This window comes from Stigmatopora argus, chromosome 2 (assembly GCF_051989625.1).
Source record: "Stigmatopora argus isolate UIUO_Sarg chromosome 2, RoL_Sarg_1.0, whole genome shotgun sequence".
NCBI classification, from domain to species: Eukaryota; Metazoa; Chordata; class Actinopteri; order Syngnathiformes; family Syngnathidae; genus Stigmatopora; species Stigmatopora argus.
Genome location: NC_135388.1, coordinates 6,638,920 through 6,661,665, shown reverse-complemented (window position 1 = coordinate 6,661,665; position 22,746 = coordinate 6,638,920). Strand labels below are relative to the sequence as shown.

Sequence of the window (22,746 nt, the reverse complement as noted above, 5' to 3'; positions counted from 1 at the left end):
ACAGTAAACAACACCGATTTACAGTTCACAATATACAAATGCACTTATTGGTGTCACTTGTCCAAATGTGAAGTGTTTTATTGACTTCAAGTGAGTGAAGTCAAAGTAATGGAATGCTGTTAGGAGAGAACCTTTATATGTCATTGACCATGTCATTCAAGGTAAAAGCCATCCTAAGACAAGCATGTCCTGTTTGTTGTGATGTATGACGTACAGAGTGCTGCTGTTAAAAGAAAAAAAGAAAACAGCCTTTACTTTTGAGTTATACTCTAGAGTAGGTGATTTAGATTTCAAAGCTAATGCACATGGCTGACAGGATGGGGATCATGTCAACTACACCAAATTGAAAACATTGAATTATTTTTGTAGATTATTTTGTTGCTCATACATATTTTTCAGTAGATCATTCCAAAGTTCAATTCGTGCACTCTTTACATTCCGTGAAATAATATTTTTCCAAAAGCAAAACATCCCTTCAGCTTTTCCCCATCACCCCATTATTGAAAGAAAAGTTTGACTTACGTCTGCAGCCATGCTGGATGTGTCATATCCAAACCAGTTTTGTGATAGGACGGCATAACAATATTGCGTCCTCGACATGACGAACGAAACTTTGCTTTGGATGACTAAATTATTGCACTTTTGTCCATCATCCAACATAACTATGTGAAGCAACGTGCAAGGCTTGCCTTCCATCAGAAGCAGGAAGTCTTATAATTAATGAGCCAGCGTGTTATTGTGGTTGACAATTCTGATTGGATAATAAGTTTTCAGGGAAATAACCCTTTCGTTGCTGGTGTCAACTTGACAACAGAAATGACTTCCATATAATACGAGGAAATGTGTTAACTAATTAAATAAACATATAAAATTTCAATGAATGATTTTTTTATTGTATTACGTGTTTTATGCATTATACTTTTTATTGGTTTGGAATATATTAGTCTGAAGGCGTAGATCTTGGACAGGGGTCTCAAAATTTTTGCACATAGGGCCGCAGTATGGGCAAGATTTCATTCAAACCAAACAAGAGGTCACCTTTTTACCAGTTTTGTGTAGTACAGGTGCACAGAGGACGGCCCGGCAGCTGGGTGGATAGCGCGTCGGCCTCGCAGTGGGGGACCTGGGTTCAAATCCAGGTCGGTGCACCTGTGTGGGGTTTGTATGATCTCACTGGGCCGGTGTGGGTTTTCTCTGGGTACTCCGGTTTCTTCCCACATTCCGAAGACATGCATGATAGGCTGATTGCCCCTAGGTATGAGTGGTGAGCGTGAATGGTTGTTTGTCTCCTTGCGATTGGCTGGCCACCAATTCATGGTGTCCCCCGGCGCTGGCCCGAAGTCAGCTGGGATAGTCTCCAGCACCCCTTGTGACCCTAGTGAGGATAAAGCGGTTCAGAAAATGAGAAGTGCAAACAGTTTATTGCAGTTGAGTTCTGCTTGACCTAGCAGAAACTTCTTTTTTTTTTACTGTAATATCAGTTGGAACACAAAAACAGGACCCACAGCGACCCTTGAGGGCCTGTTTGAAGACTCCTGGTCTTGAGGATACCCCACAGCAGCTTAGTTATAATGATCAAAAACCTGATCCTAAATAAAAGACGGTGCATCGTGCTAAAAAAAAAATCTACCTTTTGCTACACCATTTCCGGTAACGACTCTTGACTTCTGACTGGGATTATATAACTGTATTTTTGCGCTTTCTTTTTTAGAAAATTCATTTTACACAGAAGGGGACTGTGTTCGATTGGGTAATAGTGGGACCTAAAGTTAGATTTACATTTGCGGCCCCGATGCCTAATTCAGGACTGATGCTATGCTTGTTTGATTTTAGAAAATCAACATTTTAAGTGACAGTGTAAGCAGTGACAGTACTTGTTTTGTAAATAGTAGTCGAACAATGTGATGATCTAACTAGTATTCCAAGCCTTCTCCAAGACAATAGTAAGAAATTCCAGCTATTATGGTTCTGGGACAACGTTAACCCCCCAAGTCATCCTGAAATGGCTCCAAAAAGCATTCCACGAACAACAGGCAGTGACGACCCCTGCTGAATGCAACCGATATATCTAATGGCATTCTAATGCGACAGCACTTTAGCAAACAAAGAATCATCTGCCGAGCCGTCATTAACGATTCACAGTCACATTTCCTGTTGGGTAGACTTTATAGAGCTCCCTGCAATGAGTCCTGCGTTTATTTTCACTCAGAGGTGGAAACTATTCCTAAGTCCATAAAAAAGACCATTGAAGTATTACTTACAATTCAGTAAAACCAGACTATTCTTCCGTGTAGTTTTTCTGCGAAGCACCATCATCTGTACAGCTTTGGCTATATACTATATATCAGTGGTGTTCCGTCAGGGCCTTCAAGGCCTTCTCTGCTGGCCTAAGAAATATCGGAATCACAAACTATGTTAATTATATTTTGTCCATGAATACTTATTAAATAATTCCAAATTGTCGGTCAGCTTCCTTTCATTGCTTTCCCCCTGGTTGCACTGCTTCCAGATGTGTTTTCATATTGAAGCATTTAACCAATCACATTTCAGCCATTATTTGTTGCCAGGGTCAGAAATCTGCCTCTAGGCCTTCATAATTAGTTCTGCAGGCTCTGCCGCATTAAACAAGCGTCGATAAGACTGTTGCTTCAACCAATCAGAATTCGATTTGGTGACACCAAGGCCTTCTCGCAGGCGTAGGGATACGTCATTGCCTACTCGCAGGCGTAGGGATACGTCATCGCTTTCACCAACTATGATTGGCTAGTCATAGAGTGGACTAGCCAGAGGTACCAAACTGTATCTGGAGCGAGCTGCACAAGCAAATACATTGTTGTGTTGATTTAATAGTGGTTTGGTCAACCCGCAATGGCTGAAGGAGGACAAGAAATGGATTTGTTTGCAGATTTACTGTCAAAGCCATTTTCAAGACGGACTTTTCCAGAAAAAAAAGCTGGACATCATTAAGAAAGGTTGGACAACTCCAAAGCAAGCCTGTTGCAACCGGGAACGAACATTTTCAGCTCTAATTCGAATAAAAACGTATGCCAGAAATATGACGACAGGACAGGCTCGACTTTCAGCATTAGCTTCGAGAAAGGAGGATGGATATTGTGTACAGTTAACAAAGATTTTTGGTGAGTAAAATATGGCTATATTCCTAAATGATATTTCAATTGTATGAGGTTATTATTGATGATTTTTTATGTGTCACAGCTGTAGCTGCAGTAGAGGTTTTATAGCCATAAAATAGTTTTTGAGGGTTGATTGATCCCGATGGCTGAAGGCGGCACTAGAAAATGCACGGACCGCCACTGCTATATATATATATATATATATATATATATATAAATAAATAAAATAACACTTTAACTGTGAATGTGCATCTTTCATTAGAATTGACGGCACTAGACGTCTAATCCATTTTGACTGGGAGAGGATGGCAAGGAGTCAATTGCAGCCGGTGTTTAAAAAATGACCAATAAAGCGGTAATTATAAATATGTGACATTTTCTTTTCTCCCTAATGATGGAGCGACTTGATTCGAAATTACGATACAGTATTCAAAATTAGATAATTATGTAATTTTGACATGCATGGGAAATATGAATGATGGATATAATGTACTACCAAGGGAAATTTTACAATTAAAGCCACATCAAAATGCTTAATGGGAATCCATTTATGGTTCAATAAGCAAAGCTCAAGAGGTGATGAAACACTTTTTAAAAATTCTAAATTACACTTCAAGTGGACTTGAGCTTCAAGATTACTATAGTAACACATTTTGACAGGAAAGTGCGCATGGGATACTTTTATGATGAGATCAGTTGGACATCAGCTGGATTTATGGTCTTAATTGAATGTAATGCTTTTATTGTCATTATACAAGTATAATGTATAATGAGATTTAGATATAATGTAAAGTCTGGTGTTGAACAAGGATTTCCAGCTTGCAGGGATGGATTATCATTCCAGCATTATATATTCACATTATATATTTACAGTGACAACCGTCAGTGTTAGCAAACCACACTGTGAAAACGATCATTATTTGCCTTTTTAGCTATTTGTAGTCAGACATCAGTATTTCATTAGATCCCTACCGTGATCAAAAAGTAAAAATGTACTTAGATAGTATCTCACCCACGGTTTGCTGTATCTCATGTTTGTAGATCGCAATGGTGGGTGCCAGGAGGCTCTAATGAGGCACCTGCTGCAACTCTAAAGTGATTAAATATCAAATTGTAATCGCCTGTTGGACTAATCAACACCCACACATGATGTTCTTCAGTAGGGACACCTCTTCTTCAGAGTCGATTATCCTCACGAGGGCCGCGGAGGTGCTGGAGCACATCTCAGCTAACTACGGGCAGTTGGCGGGGTACCGTGTGCGGCCGATTGATCGCCGGTCTTTTGGTCGCGGTCTTTTGGTCGCCCCTACCGCGACAACGGGCGACCAAAAGACCGGCGACCAAAAGACCGGTGACCAAAAGACCGACGACCAAAAGACCGGCGACAAAACAAGGTAAAACACGGTGGTCTACGCATCAATAAAAGCCAACAATGGCCATGAGCAGTTTCACTGAGCCGACGTGTGAGTGTATAAGAGTTTGTATGTACATGCGTTGTCCCTTTAAGAAGCTACGTCAGTCAGGGTCTTAACAAGTTCTCCAACAAAAAACAATAAAAGTCCGGGAAATTTGGAGCTTTTCTTTAGCCTAATAATTACTAGGGCATTACGTATGACTAAATAGTAATTCGCAGTTTGTATTTAGGGAATTTGAGCAACGATTTAAATGGTAATTATCAATAACCTTCCGGGCGACCAAAAGCCCGGCGACCAAACGACCGAGTACCGACCCTGAGTAGGTTGCCAGCCAATCGCAGAGTACAATGAGATTATGAGACATCTAAAAAATATTGACTTGACCAGGACAAACAGAGCCTTTAAAAGCATATCTGATTAAAAAAATCTAAAACTTCATCCATAGTAAGACTTGAATTACAACGACAGCCTTATTAGAGCCCAAAGACAGATGACTTCTAATGATGTTCCCCAGGATATACATATTAATGGCCGCCACGCTTTCTTACCGCTGTGTAAGGACAACAGTAGAGATAACGGGCCGAGCATAACATAGCGCGCAATGTTACTCGGAATGCCGGAAAGTGGGTCAGCGGGCCCTCTGAGAGTCGGCCTGTACTGCTCGGCGAAGTGGAACTAAGTTCTCCTGCATCGGGAACAAGCCAGCCAGGCTGCTCTCCCAGATGCAGGCTGCTTTGTAAAAAAGTGTCACATTTTGGTTTTCATGTTGGGTCACTTGCTGTTTTGCCAATCCTATCAAGCTAAAATAATAATGTGTTGTGCGTAGTGGCTTAGCTGCCATACAAAGACGCATACAAAGATGAATCTTCTACATGGGATCAGGATGAGACCGCCTATATCACCACCCAATGAATGTGACCCATTTGGAAAAATAATATCAACGCTGTTCTTGGATTATATACAATATTTTTCAGACCATAAGTCACACTAGCCCAATAATGCACAATGAAGTGGAAAAATACATATGCAGTAATCCCTCAAATATTGTGGATTGTAGACCAAAAATGGCCACGATAATCGAAAAAATGCAAATTAGGATCAGTTGTAGTTATATTTTCACTGTGATTGACCGGCCACGAATTCAGGGTACACGGTCGATTGGTCGCCGGTCTTTTGGTCGCCCGGAAGGTTATTGATAATTACCATTTAAATCTTTGCTCAAATTCCCTAAATACAAACTGCGAATTACTATTTAGTCATACTTAATGCCCTATTAATTATTAGGCTAAAGAAAAGCTCCAAATTTCCCGGACTTTTATTGTTTTTTGTTGGAGAACTTGTTAAGACCCTGACTGACGTAGCTTCTTAAAGGGACAACACATGTACATACAAACTCTCATACACTCACACGTCCGCTCAGTGAAACTGCTCATGGCCATTGTCGTCTTTTATTGATGCGTAGACCGTGTTGTTTTACCTTGTTTTGTCACTGGTCTTTTGGTCGCCGGTCTTTTGGTCGTCCGGACCGCGACAACGGGCGACCAAAAGACCGCGTCCAAAAGACCGCGACCAAAAGACCGGCGACCAATCGACCGCACACGGAATTCAGAGTGTCCCTGGCCAGGTGACCGTAGTCAGCTGAGATAGGCCCCAACACCCCTGGCAACCCTTGTGAGGTTAGCCGGAAAATGAATGAATGCACTAGACCAGGGGTGTCAAACTATTTTTTTTTTGCGGGCCACGTTGTAGTTTCGATTTCATCCGGAGGGCCAGTATGTCTTCCAACTAGGCTGCCAAAATTAATTGATTAATAAATTGACAGCTTTTTCCATCGTCCTGATCAATAGATCATTTTTGGACATTAAAATTTGTACAAATTGTCTGCAATTATTGATTTAAAATGAGCAAACACAGGAAATATTCCCTATACATCTATAATCTTCATTTGAATTTGATCATAAAACAGAAAGTTGGCACTCATGATTTACTTTCTCGGGCCGCACAAAATGATGCGGCGGGCCAGATTTGGCCCCCGGGCCGCCACTTTGACACCTGTGCACTAGCCTGTGTAAATTGCATTTTTGGGGGCAGTTTTTAATTGATCAGAAACCAAGATCAGAAATATGTTTAAGTAATTGTAAGGTAGGGAATAACAGACAAAATATTAACTGTTTTTTTTTTAAATAACTAGAGCCTAAAAAAACAACATAAGTTGTTGGTGGTCAGATTGAAAAGAAAGACATATAAGTCGCAGGCTTTTTAAATTATATTGCAACCAGACCCACTTTCAACCTTTTTATTTTTAGTGGCCAGCTCATATATTGACATGAATTTAAAGCACAAGATAAGAAGTTTATTTGAAGATGATTTTTCAAATCCCCCATTCCCAGACTTCATTCATAAACCTCCTACCTTATCCTTCCATTGGCATCTCAGGTTGTCTCTGTTTGGTTTAGGGAATATTTGATTGGCAGGTTATAGCCCCCAGTTGTGCTGACAAAGGGGAAAATGCATCTTATCAGGAAGAAGTTTTGAAAGTCATTTCCCAGAGTTAACGCATGAACACGACAAATGTAACGACACTAACTTGTGTAGATAAGTTAATTCACTCTAAAGGCTAACAAAATATAAATACTTTCAATAAAAATGCATTAATTATTGCACATACAAACACTGGAAGGTATTTTAGATCAGTGTCCTGAGGCACCATGATTTTAAATACAATGTTCCATACTTTGAGATAGTCATGGTTCTCCAAGGAAATTTAAAGTTAGAACACGAAGCATCCAAAACAAAAAATATAACCAAAGAATATAGACTCCCATATTTCTGAGTGTACTATTGCTCAGTATGCTTTCACATTAGTACCCCTAGTGTGCCTACACTGGTGTATAGTCTGCTTTTTCGACACCGGCTGATTTGTTGGTGAACACCAATTGCACTTTTAAGTATTTGCAATATTGAAAATTGTCACTGGAATAAATCTGGACATAGCCTGATACAAATATTTATTTTGTCTGTATTGGGACATCATTGCTTCATTGAAATTGGACAGGGGCTGGATTTTTTTTTGTACAAAAACTGTTCAAGTCACAAAAAATCATAGGAAGGTTTGACTTTTCACCCTTAAATTAGTGACTGCGTGCCTGTGTTCCATCCAGTGTCATCATACGCAAAGCGTAGTTTGAATCTTAAGTTGTTAAACTTTAGTCCGTGCAGCGATGACTTGCTATTTGATTAACTGCACTAATAGATCTTCAAAGGTCTTTGATTTTTGAAAAAGCAGCCTGACATCAAAATGGCAGGCTTCTTGCTGGGTTTAAAGGCATATTTTAGCTTATCAAGACCTTCTTTTGTCTAGTCGTGATTGTCATGCCAAAAAAAATATGTTGCTGGGGGAAACTTCTCACTATTTTAAATTTCTCATTTCTTCTCAATACAGAAACATGTTTCATACCTGTCAACCTCTGCCGATAACTGCCCTTATAAATGATTATGATTCCCCTTACAAACCCCCAAAAAACCTTACAAACACCGTACGACTCGGTGTTTGTAAGGTTTTTTGGGGGTTTGTAAGGGGAATCATAATCATTTATAAGGGCAGTTATCGGCAGAGGTTGACAGGTATGCAGAAACATGTTTGCAAAGTTCCAGAAGCACTTGGATCTTCACATGCAGCAACTGGGAGTGGCACTTTCCCCTCTTTTCCAAGCAGCTAGTAGTAGTAGTATACTGCTTTTCAGGAATCTTTGGGAATGATTACACTGCCCCTCTGTGGTTCATATATAAACGACAGCTAAACACAAGCACCCACAGAATTATCTACACTTCCATTACATAAGGGGTTCTTAACCTGGGTTCAGTGAGTCGGTCTCAGGGGTTCAGTGGAGGTCAAGAAACTTCGACTCATCATGTTTATTCACGATAAAATGCCCCGCCTGACCATCACTGGCTGCAGATCATTGTTCCCTCTAAGTTGCGCGCGTGCACAATTGCGCACTACTCTCGTCTTCTCTGCGCACAGCAAATCATATGGAGCACACAAAATAAAATCCAATTTTTTTTCAATTTTTTTTTAGCTGAGGCCGACGCGCGAACCACTCATCCGCCGGGCCGCCCATTCATAGATATTAATCATTACATTTTATCATTACTAAATCATTTATGTGTAGTAGACATACACCTGCTCATGGCAGGTGTGATACTGGTGTGTGCCCATAGCCAGCAATGATGATGTTGCTCACACCGGTACTCAGTGTGCTCAGGGAGGTTGTCTTTCTGCCCAGACAAACAAAAAATTAGAGGGAACATTGCTGCAGATGATCACATACCATTGCTTGGCCAATCAATGCTGCGAGGAATTTATATATCTTGAATTTGAAGGAAAAAAATCATCTTTTATTTTACACTAGAGTAGGGTTCCATGAATGCCCATATGAAACTGGTGGGGTTCGGTAGCTCCAACAAGGTTAAGATCCACTGCATTACATATTAGAGTTTCTGTACAAGAACTCTTCAAACGTTCATTCATTTTCCGAATCTTTCCCCACACGGGTGGTGGGGGGTGCTGGAGCCTATCCAGCACTGAATCGGTGGCCATCCAATTGGAGGACACAAGGAGAAAGACAAACATTCACCTAGAGGGGATTAAGAGTGTTCAACCAGCCTATCCTGCATGTTTTGGGGATGTGAGAGGAAATCGGATTACCTGGAGAAAACCCAAGCAAGCCTGGGGGAGAACATGCAAACTTCAAACAGTGAAGCGTAGACCATGACATTTCCCAAATTTTGTTGACACACGTAAAAAAAGGAAAACTATTAATACCTTTATGTCTATCTATGTTTTTATTTTTCCGAAATAAATATAAAAAAGGCCGAAAGATACATGGACCGCACACTGCCTTCCCCCAGTGCCGAAAAAAATACGAGACTCATAGCTGGGATAGGCTCTAGCACCCCCACAACTCGCATGAAGCGGCACGGACGATAAATTAAGGAATGAAAATAACGGAGAATAAAGTTTAATTTTTCAGAAAATATAGTCATTAGGTTCAGGTATGTTTGCATTTTAAATTAATCTTGCATGCGCTTTTATTCTTTGTCCATAATGTTGCAATGTTACTTTACAAGATTAAAATAGTTCTGCAGGTGTTAAAATTAAAAACATGATCTTTTCCATATTTTTCTAATTTGAATTCTCCTGTCAAAATGATACTTTTGCTCTAGTTTTCTTAATATTATGAAATAGTGTACTTGTACTATTACAACTTTTCTCTTGTGGCTGTAATATACTTATTTGAGTAAGAAAAAAGATAAAGAAAGAAAACTGTGGATGGCATCAGATTCGAAAAGTCTGTAGTAGGCTAACTCCCTTTAGATCATTTTTTCAAGTGAGGAACTTGCGAGAGAAAAGTCACATTTCAAATGTATACTGGTGTTGACAAATGCGCAAAGTTTATTAATAAACTCAGCGTGTTTCCTGATATAACAGTGGGTCGACTCCCATATGAATGAAATGTTTTTAAAATGAAAAATAATGGAGTTACTCCACTATTTGGCTCATTTGAAGTTAATGCATACAATGCAATACAAAATTTCACACCCCAAAATGTGTGTAGGTCCATGAATGAACAACTGTGGTATGTATACCTCACAGTTATATGTGACCCTGAGACAACAAGTGGGTGTATTGGACATTCTTAAGACAAACTACTTCGACACACTTGGACTGATGCCTACCAATTTGGTTCCTGTCTTAGGTTTTACATCGAGAGGTCTGCAGTATTCATTTAGCAATCCAGAGGAATGTATGGTTGCAATGCACGCAGCTAAAACAAGCTATGTCTAAAATAAAGACAGTATCATATATATATACATAAGTGTGAAATCGTGGATTTAAAGTACAAAAAAAATCCGACAATGAGGTGCGTATACACAATCATCCCTCGTAAGAATGTCTGTTTGCCTGTACCTGCAATGCAGATTATGGGCACAAGTAACTGTGTGCAACTGAGGTAGGATGGACCATGCCCGATTTAACGAAAGGGGCGGGGCTGAGCCCAGCGGAATTTGTCTTTGCTTGCACTGAAGGACAGCGTTTAACGTCCCCATTTTCCCTTGTTCTGGGCCCCAGCCGCGGCGTCTTGGGGGAGTGGAAGCCGTTGGCCATTGGCGAGTTCGGCTTTGGCTTCGCCAGTTTGTGCTCCGGCTCCCAATTGGGGTCGGCTGCCGGATTGGTCGAAAGACGATCCTGCGGCGAATGTGTACCGAGAGAGTTCTCCTCGGTCTGTTCTAACGAAGGTCCACGGTTACCTTTGGAATCCTCGGCCTGCCCGCTGTGCTCTTGGTCCTTTCCGATGACCTCTGTGTGGACAATGACCTCGGCCTCCACTTGGTTATTGGACAGGGATGCGATTGGACCATCCTGAATGCACATGCGTCAGTACATGAAAAATGTACAGAGCGTCACATTTCAGGGTATCCTCGAGCTTAGATTTACCATATTTGTCACGTTGAGATCTCCATCGGTGAATCCGGCTGAGTCTTCGGTGACAGTGTCTCTGTATCGGGTGATTCTGTTGGCCCAGTTATGACTCACAGAGCCATTCCAAGCATCCTGTAAAGACAACAACAAATCAGACGCTCCTCAAAAAACTGTGAAATATCGTCAAGGGAAAGAAAATCTGGTTTTGACCTTGGATTCAGGTACTGGTGTTTTCCCAATCGCCCTGGTGCTCACCATTAGGCTCTGCTCCTCGGGGATTTCTGTGGACGACTGGCCACACTCTTGGCCACTGGAGGGCATTAGTGTCTCCAGCTCATGCCAATCACTGCACTCTGGTGCATGGACGGGACTGGGGTAAACTCCTCTCCTGTACTGAGCGGTCACAGCTGCGGAGTCCAGGCCACCAGATAAATCCCTAAGTGAGGCAGACATAATATTGCTAATTCTAGGATGGACTTCTTAGAACACTAGGCTAGATTTTGGACATTAGCATTTCTCTATGGTTATGTCTTTCCTCATAACAGCTTTTTTTTTTCAAGCTATCATTTTAAACTTGGCTCTGGCCTAGTTTGTTTTGTTGTTGTTACTCTGAGGCACGTAGGCAACATTTTGGGTGTGGCAAGGGGCTTTATAAATATGTCTTGAATTTAACTCCAATTGGGACTCGGTGATGTCAAACACAACATAAGCTTTGTCATATTTGCTGGTCTTAGCTTTGTGGAATCTCATCATCTGTCTCTTTCTGCCTTTTTTTTGCGTTCGTGGTATACATTTTTTCATGTCTCTTCATTTCTTCTGCTCTCCGCTGTTTGTGCATACACGCAGTTAAAACACATGTATTTCTCCCTTTTTAGTGTAAGATACATTACCGGGTTTTTGTGTTGCGGAAACTGAAACACATGCAGAGGAGGATGCATATGAGCCCTAGGCACACTCCAACAATTATGCCAGTCACTGCATGAATATCCAACTCTGTTTAAATTGAACGAAAAAACATTAGTACTAAAAGTGTATACATATGCAGTATAGTATGTATTTATTATTACATCCATTCTTAAAATGACTTTTGGTAACAATAAACATGTGGAATTTTTTTTATCTATGCTTATTTTCACCCACAGGAGTAAATTACTATAAAATGACAGTGGATTCACAGGGCTATTATTTTCAATCAAATCAAATCCCTTTATTGATATTCATACTAGTTTCTTTTTGCATCAATCAAGAGATGAAACACATGGAAAGAGTCTTCTCCCACACCTACATAATGTCATTTCCATTCATTGTGCAAAATTCCTCAAAATAATAACAATACTGACACTTAGAATTAAACTTAAAAAAGACAAATGTATGGCTTGTATACAAAATAGGTGTGTTTGTCAACCCATCATATGTAATAATAATACTTGTCAATGATGTCATCGATAAGTTATTAGGCTTACCATCAGTCTTGATTTTATGACATCTTAGAATTGTCTTAAATTATGAGAAAATGCACAATATCCTTCCTAATGTATTTGTGATTTGAATGGCACCTACCATAATGCTCAACGGGAGTATGAATATCCTTTACATGTGAATAAGGCCCAGCTCCCACCTCAGTAGATGCGCCCAGCTTGAAAAAATAATGGGTGCCACTTGATAAACCCCGCACCGCAACATTAGTGATGCTGCCTGTACATTGGGAAATTTTTTATTTATTTTTGTGTCCGACGAAGTTGAAGACAAAAGTGAGAAAACATGGAACGTGTCCCTTTTGTAGCACTTTCATTCATTTTTCAGTTTAAAAACTGTTAAATTCTCACCATCCTGAGAGATGTTCCTCCACGTCTGCTCAGGCTGGCTCAGGTTGCTGCTGTACAAAATCCTATAACCCACGATAGCACCGTTTGGCTCCAGCGGAGGGAGCCAGCTCACCAGTACTGAAGAGGAGTCAGTTGCGCTCAGGCGAAGCTCCTGCGGTGGCGAGGACGGCCCTGTTGGAAGCCAAAAAAGGGAAATGGCGTGGGTTTGGGAAGCAAGGAGGGAATTGGACGGGTGGCAGAACTTAATTAAAAGCCACAAATAAGGTGCTTAGCTAGAAGGGGCGTGTTAGGGTGTATTGTCTTGGCGGGGGATTGGATATGTTATATGACAACCATCTGCGTCCTCCTACTGGAGCCACCTGGGTTCAGCGTAAGGACCACAGGTGGGCGAATGAGCGGCATGAGGAGAAAGGAGCTGTAGTGCAAGAGTCAGCAATGGTGGTGGCACTTTATTGGAACATTAGATTTAATTTTACCCGCCAACACACACTTGGATTAAATTTGGTTAAATTTGTAACTACAACTGAACAATATGATGCAATGAAAAAATATTATTAGAATGGGTTGCCCTTGAGAATTCATCGCATGACTAGTTTTATTGATATATATATATATATATATATACACCGTATTTTCACGACTATAAAGGCGCACTAAAAAGTCTAAAATTTTCTCCAAAATAGCCTTATAATGCGGAGCGCCGTGTGTATTACTCAAAGCCTGACTGAGAGCACTTCTTGCTGACACGCTTCTTTTATAGAGAGAAGGTGGACGTGGGTGGGGTCAGGCTTGCAGAGGGTGGGTGTGTGATAAGACGCTAAAGGCACGCCCCTACCAGGTACCCGTACAGTGTGGGCATGTGCTTTATTGCAAAACAATTTCGGTTTGGTTTCTAAGGTCCCCCAAAAATGAATAATACAAATAGACACGCTTACAAAGCTCAGTTCAAACTTCAAGCCATCATTTATGCAGGGGAACATGGGAATAGAGCAGCCGCGAGGGAATTTTAGATCAACGAATCCATGGTTAGCAAATGGAGGAAGCAGGAGAACGAGCTTCGCCAAGTCAAGAAGAAGAAGCTGAGTTGATTTGCGACTCCAGTACAGTACAGTACAACCGCACTCAGTTTTGCTTCCGTTGCCTTTTTAAAAACGTGTTTTTAGCGTGTGTCCATATGTTTAAGCTGGTGTATATTTTGCCATGCCTGGCTGTGTGTATTGGTGCGGTGCGCCTTGTATGTGTCAAATACAGAAATAGCACTTGTTACTGAGACTGCGCCTTTAAATGCGGTGCACCATATAGTCGTGAAAATACGGTGTATAAATATACATACATATATATACATATATATATACATACATATACATATATATATATATATATATATATATATATATATATATATATATATATATATAAAGAAAATAAAAAGCTGTCAGAAACTGACTGTCAGAGAATGTGAACTCCTCCACCGTACTGCTGAACGGTCCTGCCACATCCAAGCCGTTGGACTGCACTGCCAGCTCATAGCGGGTGAAAGGCTTTAGCTTTCCAATCAGGATCTCCTGAGCAGCGCTGCAGTTGAGAAAAATATTCATAGTTGCTCCCGGATGTTTCTAGTGCAATGTTGGCACTCACCTGGTGTGGTACGTGACCAGAGAGGCGTTGACGGTTCCGGCCGGGCTGCAGCGCACTGTGTAGTTGATAATGCGTACTGTGCTGAAGCGAGGTTTTTCCCACCTGAGCCGAATGGACGTGGAGCTGTTGGCCACTGCCTTAATGCTGCTCGGTGGTAAAGGGGGCGGTCGCATCGGTAATGAGGATGCTTGAATTAGAAAACAGAAAAACAATTACGATGATAATTCAAATATTCTAGACCAGGGGTGTCAGACTCGGGTTGGTTCGCAGGCCGCTTTAACGTCAACGTGATTTCACGTAGGCTGGACCATTTTAGATATAATATTTAGATATTTTTTTATAAATGGATTAAAAGAACTGGATTAAAAGCCCTGAATATTCAGTTTTTTATAGGTCTAAAAAATGTTTATTTGAGCTTTTTTTCTTAGTAAAGGAAAATCTTTTAATCGATTTCAAAAGTAAACCAAATTTTTCTTTGTTCCATATTAAAGTGGAAAACAAAATATTTTTCTATATTTTTAGATTTTGCAAAATGATTTTTGAACTAAAAATTCATTAAAAAAATAGCAATTATTGATTTAAAAGGGAGAAAAATCAGGAAATATAATATACAGCTATAATCTTCATTTTAATTTGATCCTAAAATAGAAAGTCGGCACTCATGATTTACTTCCCTGGGCCACACAAAATGATGCGGCGGGCCAGATTTGGCCCGCGGGCCACCACTTTGACACCTGTGTTCTAAACTGTGAAACAAAGGAAGTAAAGAGCGCTTAATGAATGATTTTCTGTCTGCTAACTCGACTTAACCTGACTGACATGTTTATGAGATGAGTCTGTTGTTTTGCTCTTGATCTGCCGCAAAAAAATTGTTGAGCTTTAAAAATAATCCCAGGCAGGAAAAAAAAGTGAAGACTGTGAAATAAGAAAACCTTATCTGTCATCGTTTTCAGGTGATCTACAGTTCACTGAGATTCTTACCTTTATCTGCCTTTTCTGTCCTTCCTTTCCAAACTGCTGCTGAGCCATCTATTTGCTTGTTGAACGCCCAAACTTTCACTTCATACTGTTGGTCTGGAACTAACACAAAAACATTGAAATGTCCTTAGGGTTATAAAAAAAAGTCTATAGTTTGCTTTCTTTGGTCCGGGGTAAAAAATAAAATGTATCTTTTTAATCCAGTGCGGTTTCTTTTCATAGTCTCGGGATTATGTGCTTAACATTGTTCAATCATTGGACAAAATGCAACTTACCTAGACCAGTAAGGAGATGGTATCTGGCCTTTTTACGGAGCCTGACCACGTGAGTCTGCTTCATCTTCTCCCCGTCAGCATCCACCTCTCGGCAGGACAGCTTGTAGCCGGAGACGGCCGTGTGATTGGGTGAGGGTTGCCAAGTGACGTTGAGAGTATTCACTCGTGCCTGCACCTTCAGCTCAGTGGGAGCAAACACCACTGGGTACACGGGGGAAGGTGTTTTAATGTCAAAGTGGGTCCATGTTGGGCAATATACAGGTTGACATGCCAACTTGATAGTCATGAAGGTTAAAATACTCAAATACTTTTTAGATGCTCAATATACAACTAAATCCTAAATCAACAATACGTTTAATTTTGTAGTGGTCAAAGGGTTTTTTGTCATTTGTCATTTCTCTAATGTCTTTAAAGCATCCACACAGTGAAAAAAGATATCTCCAGGTGCTCTTGACTGACACCTATGTTGCAAAAATGCCCGCATTCTTTATGCTAATTTGGTAAAGAATGATAAAAAGCTTGACCTAGCTGCATTTTTTCGCATATGAAAATGTGACCTATGTTTTATATTCTTTGAGTCGTTGCCAAGCTCACTCTGAATACCTTGCAATTTCATAACTGTCAAAAGCATTGTTCCGCGGGCATTGTTTATATCGTCGACTAATGTCTATGAGTTCTGATGGCGTTTAAACTGCGATAAGTGCATGCTGTGTGCTCAAAAGCACTCACAATTCAGATTCAAACCACTGGACTGCATTCTGAAATCTAACACTTAAATATGTATTTCTTTTATTTAAAAAACTATCACCTTATAACAAAAGTGTAGTCATGCAGCTTACCAATGCGGTGGCTGGTCTGGTTGTAGTGGGCTAGCGTCTGGTGCTGAGCCCACTCAGATGGGACCCCGAAGCCGACCTCTGTTCCAGCTGCTATCCTCAATTTGTAAGCCTGGTTAGGCTGCAGCTCCCTGAGTGTGAACTGGGTCTCATTGCCAGCCACCTCCACAGAGAAAACAGTGTCGGCTGTGGGAAAAGAAATGACTAATGTACTATTGCTGCATTTCCCGGGCTTTAGGTTGCACTTTTTTTTAAACTTCGGCGGGGCCTGCGACGTATACTCAGGTGTGATTTATACATTTTGCTTTTTTTCACACTAGAACATTCAAGGTATACTCTACTTTCAAAGTTGACAGTTTTTTCGGAAGTAATACTGAAGATGAAGAATTTGGAGTGAGATCAAGAGTTTGGTAAACAAATTATGTTGCGTTATTTAATATACTCCTTATGGAAATGAAGCAACAGATTTTACAACTGAATTTATCATCAAAGCAGATGCAAGAGTACATTGGCTTGTCTTTTCACTAATTCAAAAGTGACTTATGATTCATTCCATGGCTGAATTTAAGGCAATTAATCAGAAAGCAATTGCAACTGAATCCGAGAATTTTTGTTGTTGTGTGCAAATAAATTTTACAGCTGTGCTATGATCTCAATTTTAGTGTATATTACCATGAGTGATTTTTTTTATGTGACTTTATGCAATTTTTTTGTCCCAAAGTGAGGCTAACATAAGCTTGTTTTGTCATGGTAATGGACATTAAACTTTTTACTTTCGAGGTATATGGTCACTCATAAAATGACATGGATGTTCTCAAATCAAAAATGTGAATATTTCAACAAGACAGGGTGTCTAAAGTGTTCCATGATTTGAGTTTTTTTTAATCCCTGGGGTATTTTAACAAATGCATCCATAACACAGACATCAGGATTCATGGGGACTGTGAGGAAAAAAAATCTTTTAGGCCTCGCCCCAGAGGCAATTCAGATACAATTCAAATTCAAAGGAACAATGCTTTCTTTAAGGGAAACTAAAGAATAAGATAAGGCATTTAGACTCGTGTCTGGTGAGAGTGATGAAAGATGAATACAAAGTGATCGACTGTGATGCTCATCACTCATAAAACATCCTCACCGTTATCTAGAGAGCAGTACTCAATGCGGTAGCTGGTAATGGTCCCTCGACTGTGCTGCGAAGACAAAGGATGCCACATCAACCTGATGTCTGTCGGTGATGTGCTGGCTATTGACAGCTGGGGAGGCAGGCTGGGCACTGCAAGATAGGTTAAGACGTAAAGTCTCTCCAGGTTGAGAAATAATGAAGTCACAATACGGAATTGAGATTCATGACCCCAAGCTCTGCTACTTACCATCCTCGAGCATGTTGACAGTAATGGGCAGGGACGGGCGACTGGCTCCCATGGGAGAGTACGCCACCACAAAGAAGGTGTAAGCGGTGTGGGGGAGAAGATCCTTCACGTGATACTCCGTAGTGTCGTTGTTCATCGCAAATTGGTACTCCACATTATCGGATTCTGAAAAATCATAAATTTGTTGCTACCGTATTTTGCCGTTTAATATACCCGGGTATATTAAATGATTTTTGCTTTTTTGAGCCTCCCGTTTGTGCGCCATTTAATATAACCCTGCCGTTTAATATACCCAGGTATTTTAAACGGCAATTCAGCTTTTTTGGCAGGATTTTGTCAGGAGTGCCCTTTTGGCCCTCCTGGGTTGCCGTCGACACGTACCGGCTGTAGCCAATTCAATGATTATTTTCGGTTCCTGTATTTAAGTAGGCGACGCGTCATCACACGTCGCCGGATCATCACTCTACCATGGACTGTTGTTAGCAGTTGCTAGCGGTAGCTAGCGGTCGTTATGCTGCTGCCTTTCTGTTTGCCTCTGTCCGTATGCGCGCCGCATGCGGCCACGCTTGTTTGCACGTTTTGGTTGATGCATTAAAGGACTCGTTATCACGCTAATGCCTCGTCCTCTCCTGCCTCCGGCATTTGGGTCGACCTCCTTCCACGATCGCGTCACACGACGCGGCGCGACCGTAACTGATACCCCCGATCGCGCTGCGACGACCCAGCGACGCAGCGTGATCATAACAGATTTGTATGGTGTTCATGGGGGCATAATTATAGATACTTAAGTTCATTAAAATTCCAAGTCAGACTTTATTCAGCAGTAAGTAGTTTTAGTCTTCAAAACGTTGATGCACCCCGTCACGGCATAAAGAGTGCGTAGTGGAACGTACCTCCCCGTTTGTGCGCCATTTAATATACCCCTAATCTACCGCCGTCAATGGCAGCCGGTGTTAAATGAGTGCTCTTATTGATAATTTTGATATTTTAACACCTTGCTGTATTGCAAGTTCTCTCAGTTAGAAATTGAGAGAATGAAGGTTCATCGGATGTTTACCGCCGTCAATGGCAGCCGGTGTTAAATGTGTGCGCTTATTAATAATTTTGATATTTCAACACCTTGCTGTATTGCAAGTTCTCTCAGTTTGATAAAAATGACCATATTAATCTCTCTCTCATGATTATAATTTTGAGAGCGAGTGAATCCGGCGCCAAATTGTCCGTTCGACGAAATGTCCGGCGGCAAATCCGTCGACCAAACGTCCGTTCGACGAAACGTCCGTTCGACGAAACGTCCGTTCGACGAAACGTCCGTTCGACCAAACGTCCGTTCGACCAAACGTCCGTTCGACCAAACGTCCGTTCGACCAAACGTCCGTTCGACCAAACGTCCGTTCGACCAAACGTCCGTTCGACCAAACGTCCGTTCGACCAAACGTCCGTTCGACCAAACATCCGTTCGACGAAACGTCAGTTCGACGAAACGTCCGTTCGACGAAACGTCCGTTCGACGAAACGTCCGTTCGACCAAACGTCCGTTCGACGAAACGTCCGGGGACCAAGTGTCCGTCGGTGAAACGTCCGGTGACGCCATTTAATATACCCCTGCCGTTTAATATTCCCGGGTATATTAAATGGGGGGGTATATTAAACAGCAAAATACGGTACTAATTAGCCCTTGTAACACGGACAACACTGTGCATGGTTGTCTTTCCTTTCTTTCTTTCCGATTAACATTGGCCATCTGTTAAGCTAAAGTTTATTTTAAATTACTAACACTACTATAAACACAATACACAATAGTGGGCCAATAATAATACATATACATTCTCACCTGCAGCTAGCTGGCAGTGCACTGAGTAGCCGATGATTTTGTCAGCGTTATATTCTGGTTTCTCCCACGAGAGAAGCGCGGTGGTGCTGGAGTAAGGTGCCACGGTGAGGCGACGGGGAGGGCTAGGGAGGCCCTCCCTCACAATGACTGTGAGTTTAGCGGTGGCACAGGCAGTACCCAAGCCATTGTCAGCGATGCACTGGTAGTAGCCTGCATCCTCTAGGGCCAACTGATTGATGAGCAAGACGCCAGGGTTTTGAGTCTTGGTGCGACGGAAGGAGCTGATTGGTTGACCGTTCTTCAGCCAGCGCAACATCGGGGTGGGCTCACCGGAGCTGTTGCACATGAATCTGGCTGTGTTTCCCCTGGAGAGGGATACAGTCTCTGGATGCTGAAGAATAACTGGAGGGGCTGGTGAGACATACAAATGTTTAAAAAGTGAAACAAACATCAAATGTATGAGGTTGTGGCCTATACCATATGCCAAGGGTGTCAGACTCAGGTTGGTTCGCGGGTCGTATTAACGGTTTCATGTGGGCCGGACCATTTTAGATATAATATTTAGATTTTATTTAATAAATGGATTAAAAGAACTGGATTAAAAGCCCTGAATATTCAGTTTTTTTATAGATCTAAAACAATGTTTATTTTAGCTTTTTTTCATATATTTTTAGATTTTACAAAATGATTTTTGAACTCAAAACACATAAAAAAAGATTAAAAAATTGCAATTATTGATTTAAAAAGGGGAAAATCAGGAAATGTTAATTTGATCCTAAAACAGAAAGTCGGCACTCATGATTTACTTTCCCCGGCCACACAAAATGATGCGGCGGGCCAGATTTGGCCCCCGGGCCGCCACTTTGACACATATGCCATATACAAAGCACCAGTGTATTATAAGCCTTGTGGGCCGCCAGGCCTTTCTTGACCCAACGCTGGGCTACATGAGAACATGCAAACTCCACATAGGTGGACCAACCTGGATTTGAAACCACGAACCCAGAACTGAGGCCGACGCGCTAACCGCTCATCCGCCTGACTGTGACCATTATAAAACCAGGAAAATGCTTTGAATTCTAATATTTTGCCATGAATAAATCGCAACTAATGTTTGGTAACTGCACTTGTATTTGTTACAAAACTTTCACGGTCTTAGCTTTTTGTTAATCTGTAGCTGAACCTGCAAGGTATTCTTACAAGACTCTTGTTGGAACTTAATATGACAGCTCCCTAAATTGAATTTGCTCTATCAGCAAATATAACTTAAACTTTTATTAATTTAGTGGGAATAGCTTCACGCAATGTAAGGTCTTTCCATATTGGACTTTTTTCTTACAATGTTGGGAATTTAAATAATTTAACCAGCATTGCTTTTCAAAATGGCAGGCTGAATGTTTTCTTATAATAGCCCCAAAGAGAAAATTAACAGATATAGGGGGAGCTTTCGGGAATTTAAGGACTTTAAGTATTGGATGTGTTTTTGCATTCAAATGCTACTTTCCAGCTTTGAGCCCTTCCCCCCCGAGAGGAATATACACTTGCAACAACACTCGTGTTCTGTTCAATTATTTGCTGACTCCAGGGTATCTAAGCACCAGGGACAAGTGTCACTTACCATGCACGTGCAGCTCTGCAGCAGCTGTGACAAATTCTCTAGTGCGAGGTTTGTTGGCCCTGCAGACATAGATTCCCACATGGTGGCGCCTCGTGTGCCTGATTACCAGGTTGGTGGCGAGGACAACAATGTCGGTGGAGATGGGCTTTCCATCTGATCAAAGCAGTCAAATAAATAGTGTGAGGACAGTCTTTGACGATAATTTCAACAACGTCAAGTTAGTCTGGAATCATTTGGTGTTTTCTTTTGAAAGGAGGACTAGAGTTTACCATTATGAAATGCAAATTACCTTTTGCGAACTTTTCTAATTGATTGATTTTGTGGTTTTGAAATTGCCAACTGCCATTTAGAAACGGTCAATTCTGTGGTCCATTATTTATTGAGAAAACATTTATAATTGTACATCAAACTATTTGCATGTCAACTTTTAATACTACTTGTGATACGACTTTTATATCTGTTAAATAAAAAAAACCTTGAATGTTTATATACATATGTCATTGTTAAGTAATTTGGTGCGGCAGTAGCTGTTAGCATCTCATCAAAACCAATACTGTTGACACAAAATGTTCAAATTTGTTGTGAGGTTGCCTGCTAATATCATAATTGTTTCATTGTTTGAAAAATATTGCTAGTTGTTCCGTAATTGATTCGTTTGCGAAGATAATTACAGTAGTTTATTCCTGTTATTCATCCGATACTGTGTGCACATGAACAATATGTATTACATCGTGTATTACACGTGAGGCCATAAAGGTAGGCGTTGTGTTATGTTTCTACATTTCACCTAAAAGGCAGTAAAAATCCCTGTTCATGAACTAATGCTTATATTAGCATTTTAAAACCTGTGTTGGCATTCTGTGCATCTCAAAGAAATGCACAGGATCATGCTGCAACTGAAAAATGTGTGCGTTGGACCTGTGGGAGTGTGCATAAATCTGACATGACAAATCACCTTACGAAAAGCTCCACACAAGAGAACAATGGAACAACAAACGCGGTGTCTATTGTTAGGAAAACACTGACAGCTGGAGGTGTGCAAAGGCACATATTTCTCGGAAGACGTACAATGAGTGAGTAATCGACACGTCAAAAAAAGAAGACAGCAGAGGGAATAAAATGAGAGAATTGTGTAAGGGGATGTGAAGCGTTACCAAGTCTGCTCCAGGACACCAATGGCTTGGGTTGGCCTTGCGCCATGCACTCCATCACGGCGGGACGGCCGAGCACCACCGTCACATTCTGAGGCGGTGCCACGATCGTAACTCTGTTCAGGGCTTCTGCAGAGCCTAGATAAGAAAGGGTATATATATATATACATTGGAGAATATGACCACT

At 41.1% G+C, this 22,746-nt stretch overlaps 2 protein-coding genes across 12 annotated transcripts in view; both read right to left on the bottom strand.

Moving 5' to 3' along the window:
* The window catches only part of LOC144091364 (uncharacterized), a 218,944-nt gene extending 218,255 nt beyond the window's left edge, over positions 1–689 (bottom strand). For all 4 annotated transcript variants that reach the window (XM_077623668.1, XM_077623679.1, XM_077623653.1 and 1 more), the window contains exon 1: positions 523–689. The gene's annotated coding sequence lies outside the window, so the exon portion shown is untranslated. The remainder of the gene's footprint in view (positions 1–522) is intronic.
* A 9,292-nt stretch (positions 690–9,981) lies between these two features.
* Positions 9,982–22,746, bottom strand: part of igdcc4 (immunoglobulin superfamily, DCC subclass, member 4) — a 57,951-nt gene continuing 45,186 nt past the window's right edge. For 6 of the 8 annotated variants that reach the window (XM_077594932.1, XM_077594927.1, XM_077594933.1 and 3 more), the window contains 16 exons: positions 22,563–22,697; positions 21,409–21,561; positions 19,791–20,201; positions 17,957–18,121; positions 17,722–17,859; positions 16,590–16,772; positions 15,751–15,951; positions 15,479–15,577; positions 14,498–14,684; positions 14,307–14,434; positions 12,860–13,030; positions 12,594–12,728; positions 11,924–12,026; positions 11,244–11,469; positions 11,049–11,165; positions 9,982–10,973 (listed from right to left, as the gene is read on the bottom strand). In XM_077594932.1, coding sequence (XP_077451058.1) covers positions 10,533–10,973; positions 11,049–11,165; positions 11,244–11,469; positions 11,924–12,026; positions 12,594–12,728; positions 12,860–13,030; positions 14,307–14,434; positions 14,498–14,684; positions 15,479–15,577; positions 15,751–15,951; positions 16,590–16,772; positions 17,722–17,859; positions 17,957–18,121; positions 19,791–20,201; positions 21,409–21,561; positions 22,563–22,697 — 2,993 coding nt within the window. In that variant the 3' untranslated portion in view covers positions 9,982–10,532. The remainder of the gene's footprint in view (positions 10,974–11,048; positions 11,166–11,243; positions 11,470–11,923; positions 12,027–12,593; positions 12,729–12,859; positions 13,031–14,306; positions 14,435–14,497; positions 14,685–15,478; positions 15,578–15,750; positions 15,952–16,589; positions 16,773–17,721; positions 17,860–17,956; positions 18,122–19,790; positions 20,202–21,408; positions 21,562–22,562; positions 22,698–22,746) is intronic. The other 2 variants (XM_077594924.1, XM_077594923.1) reach the window with 2 other exon arrangements.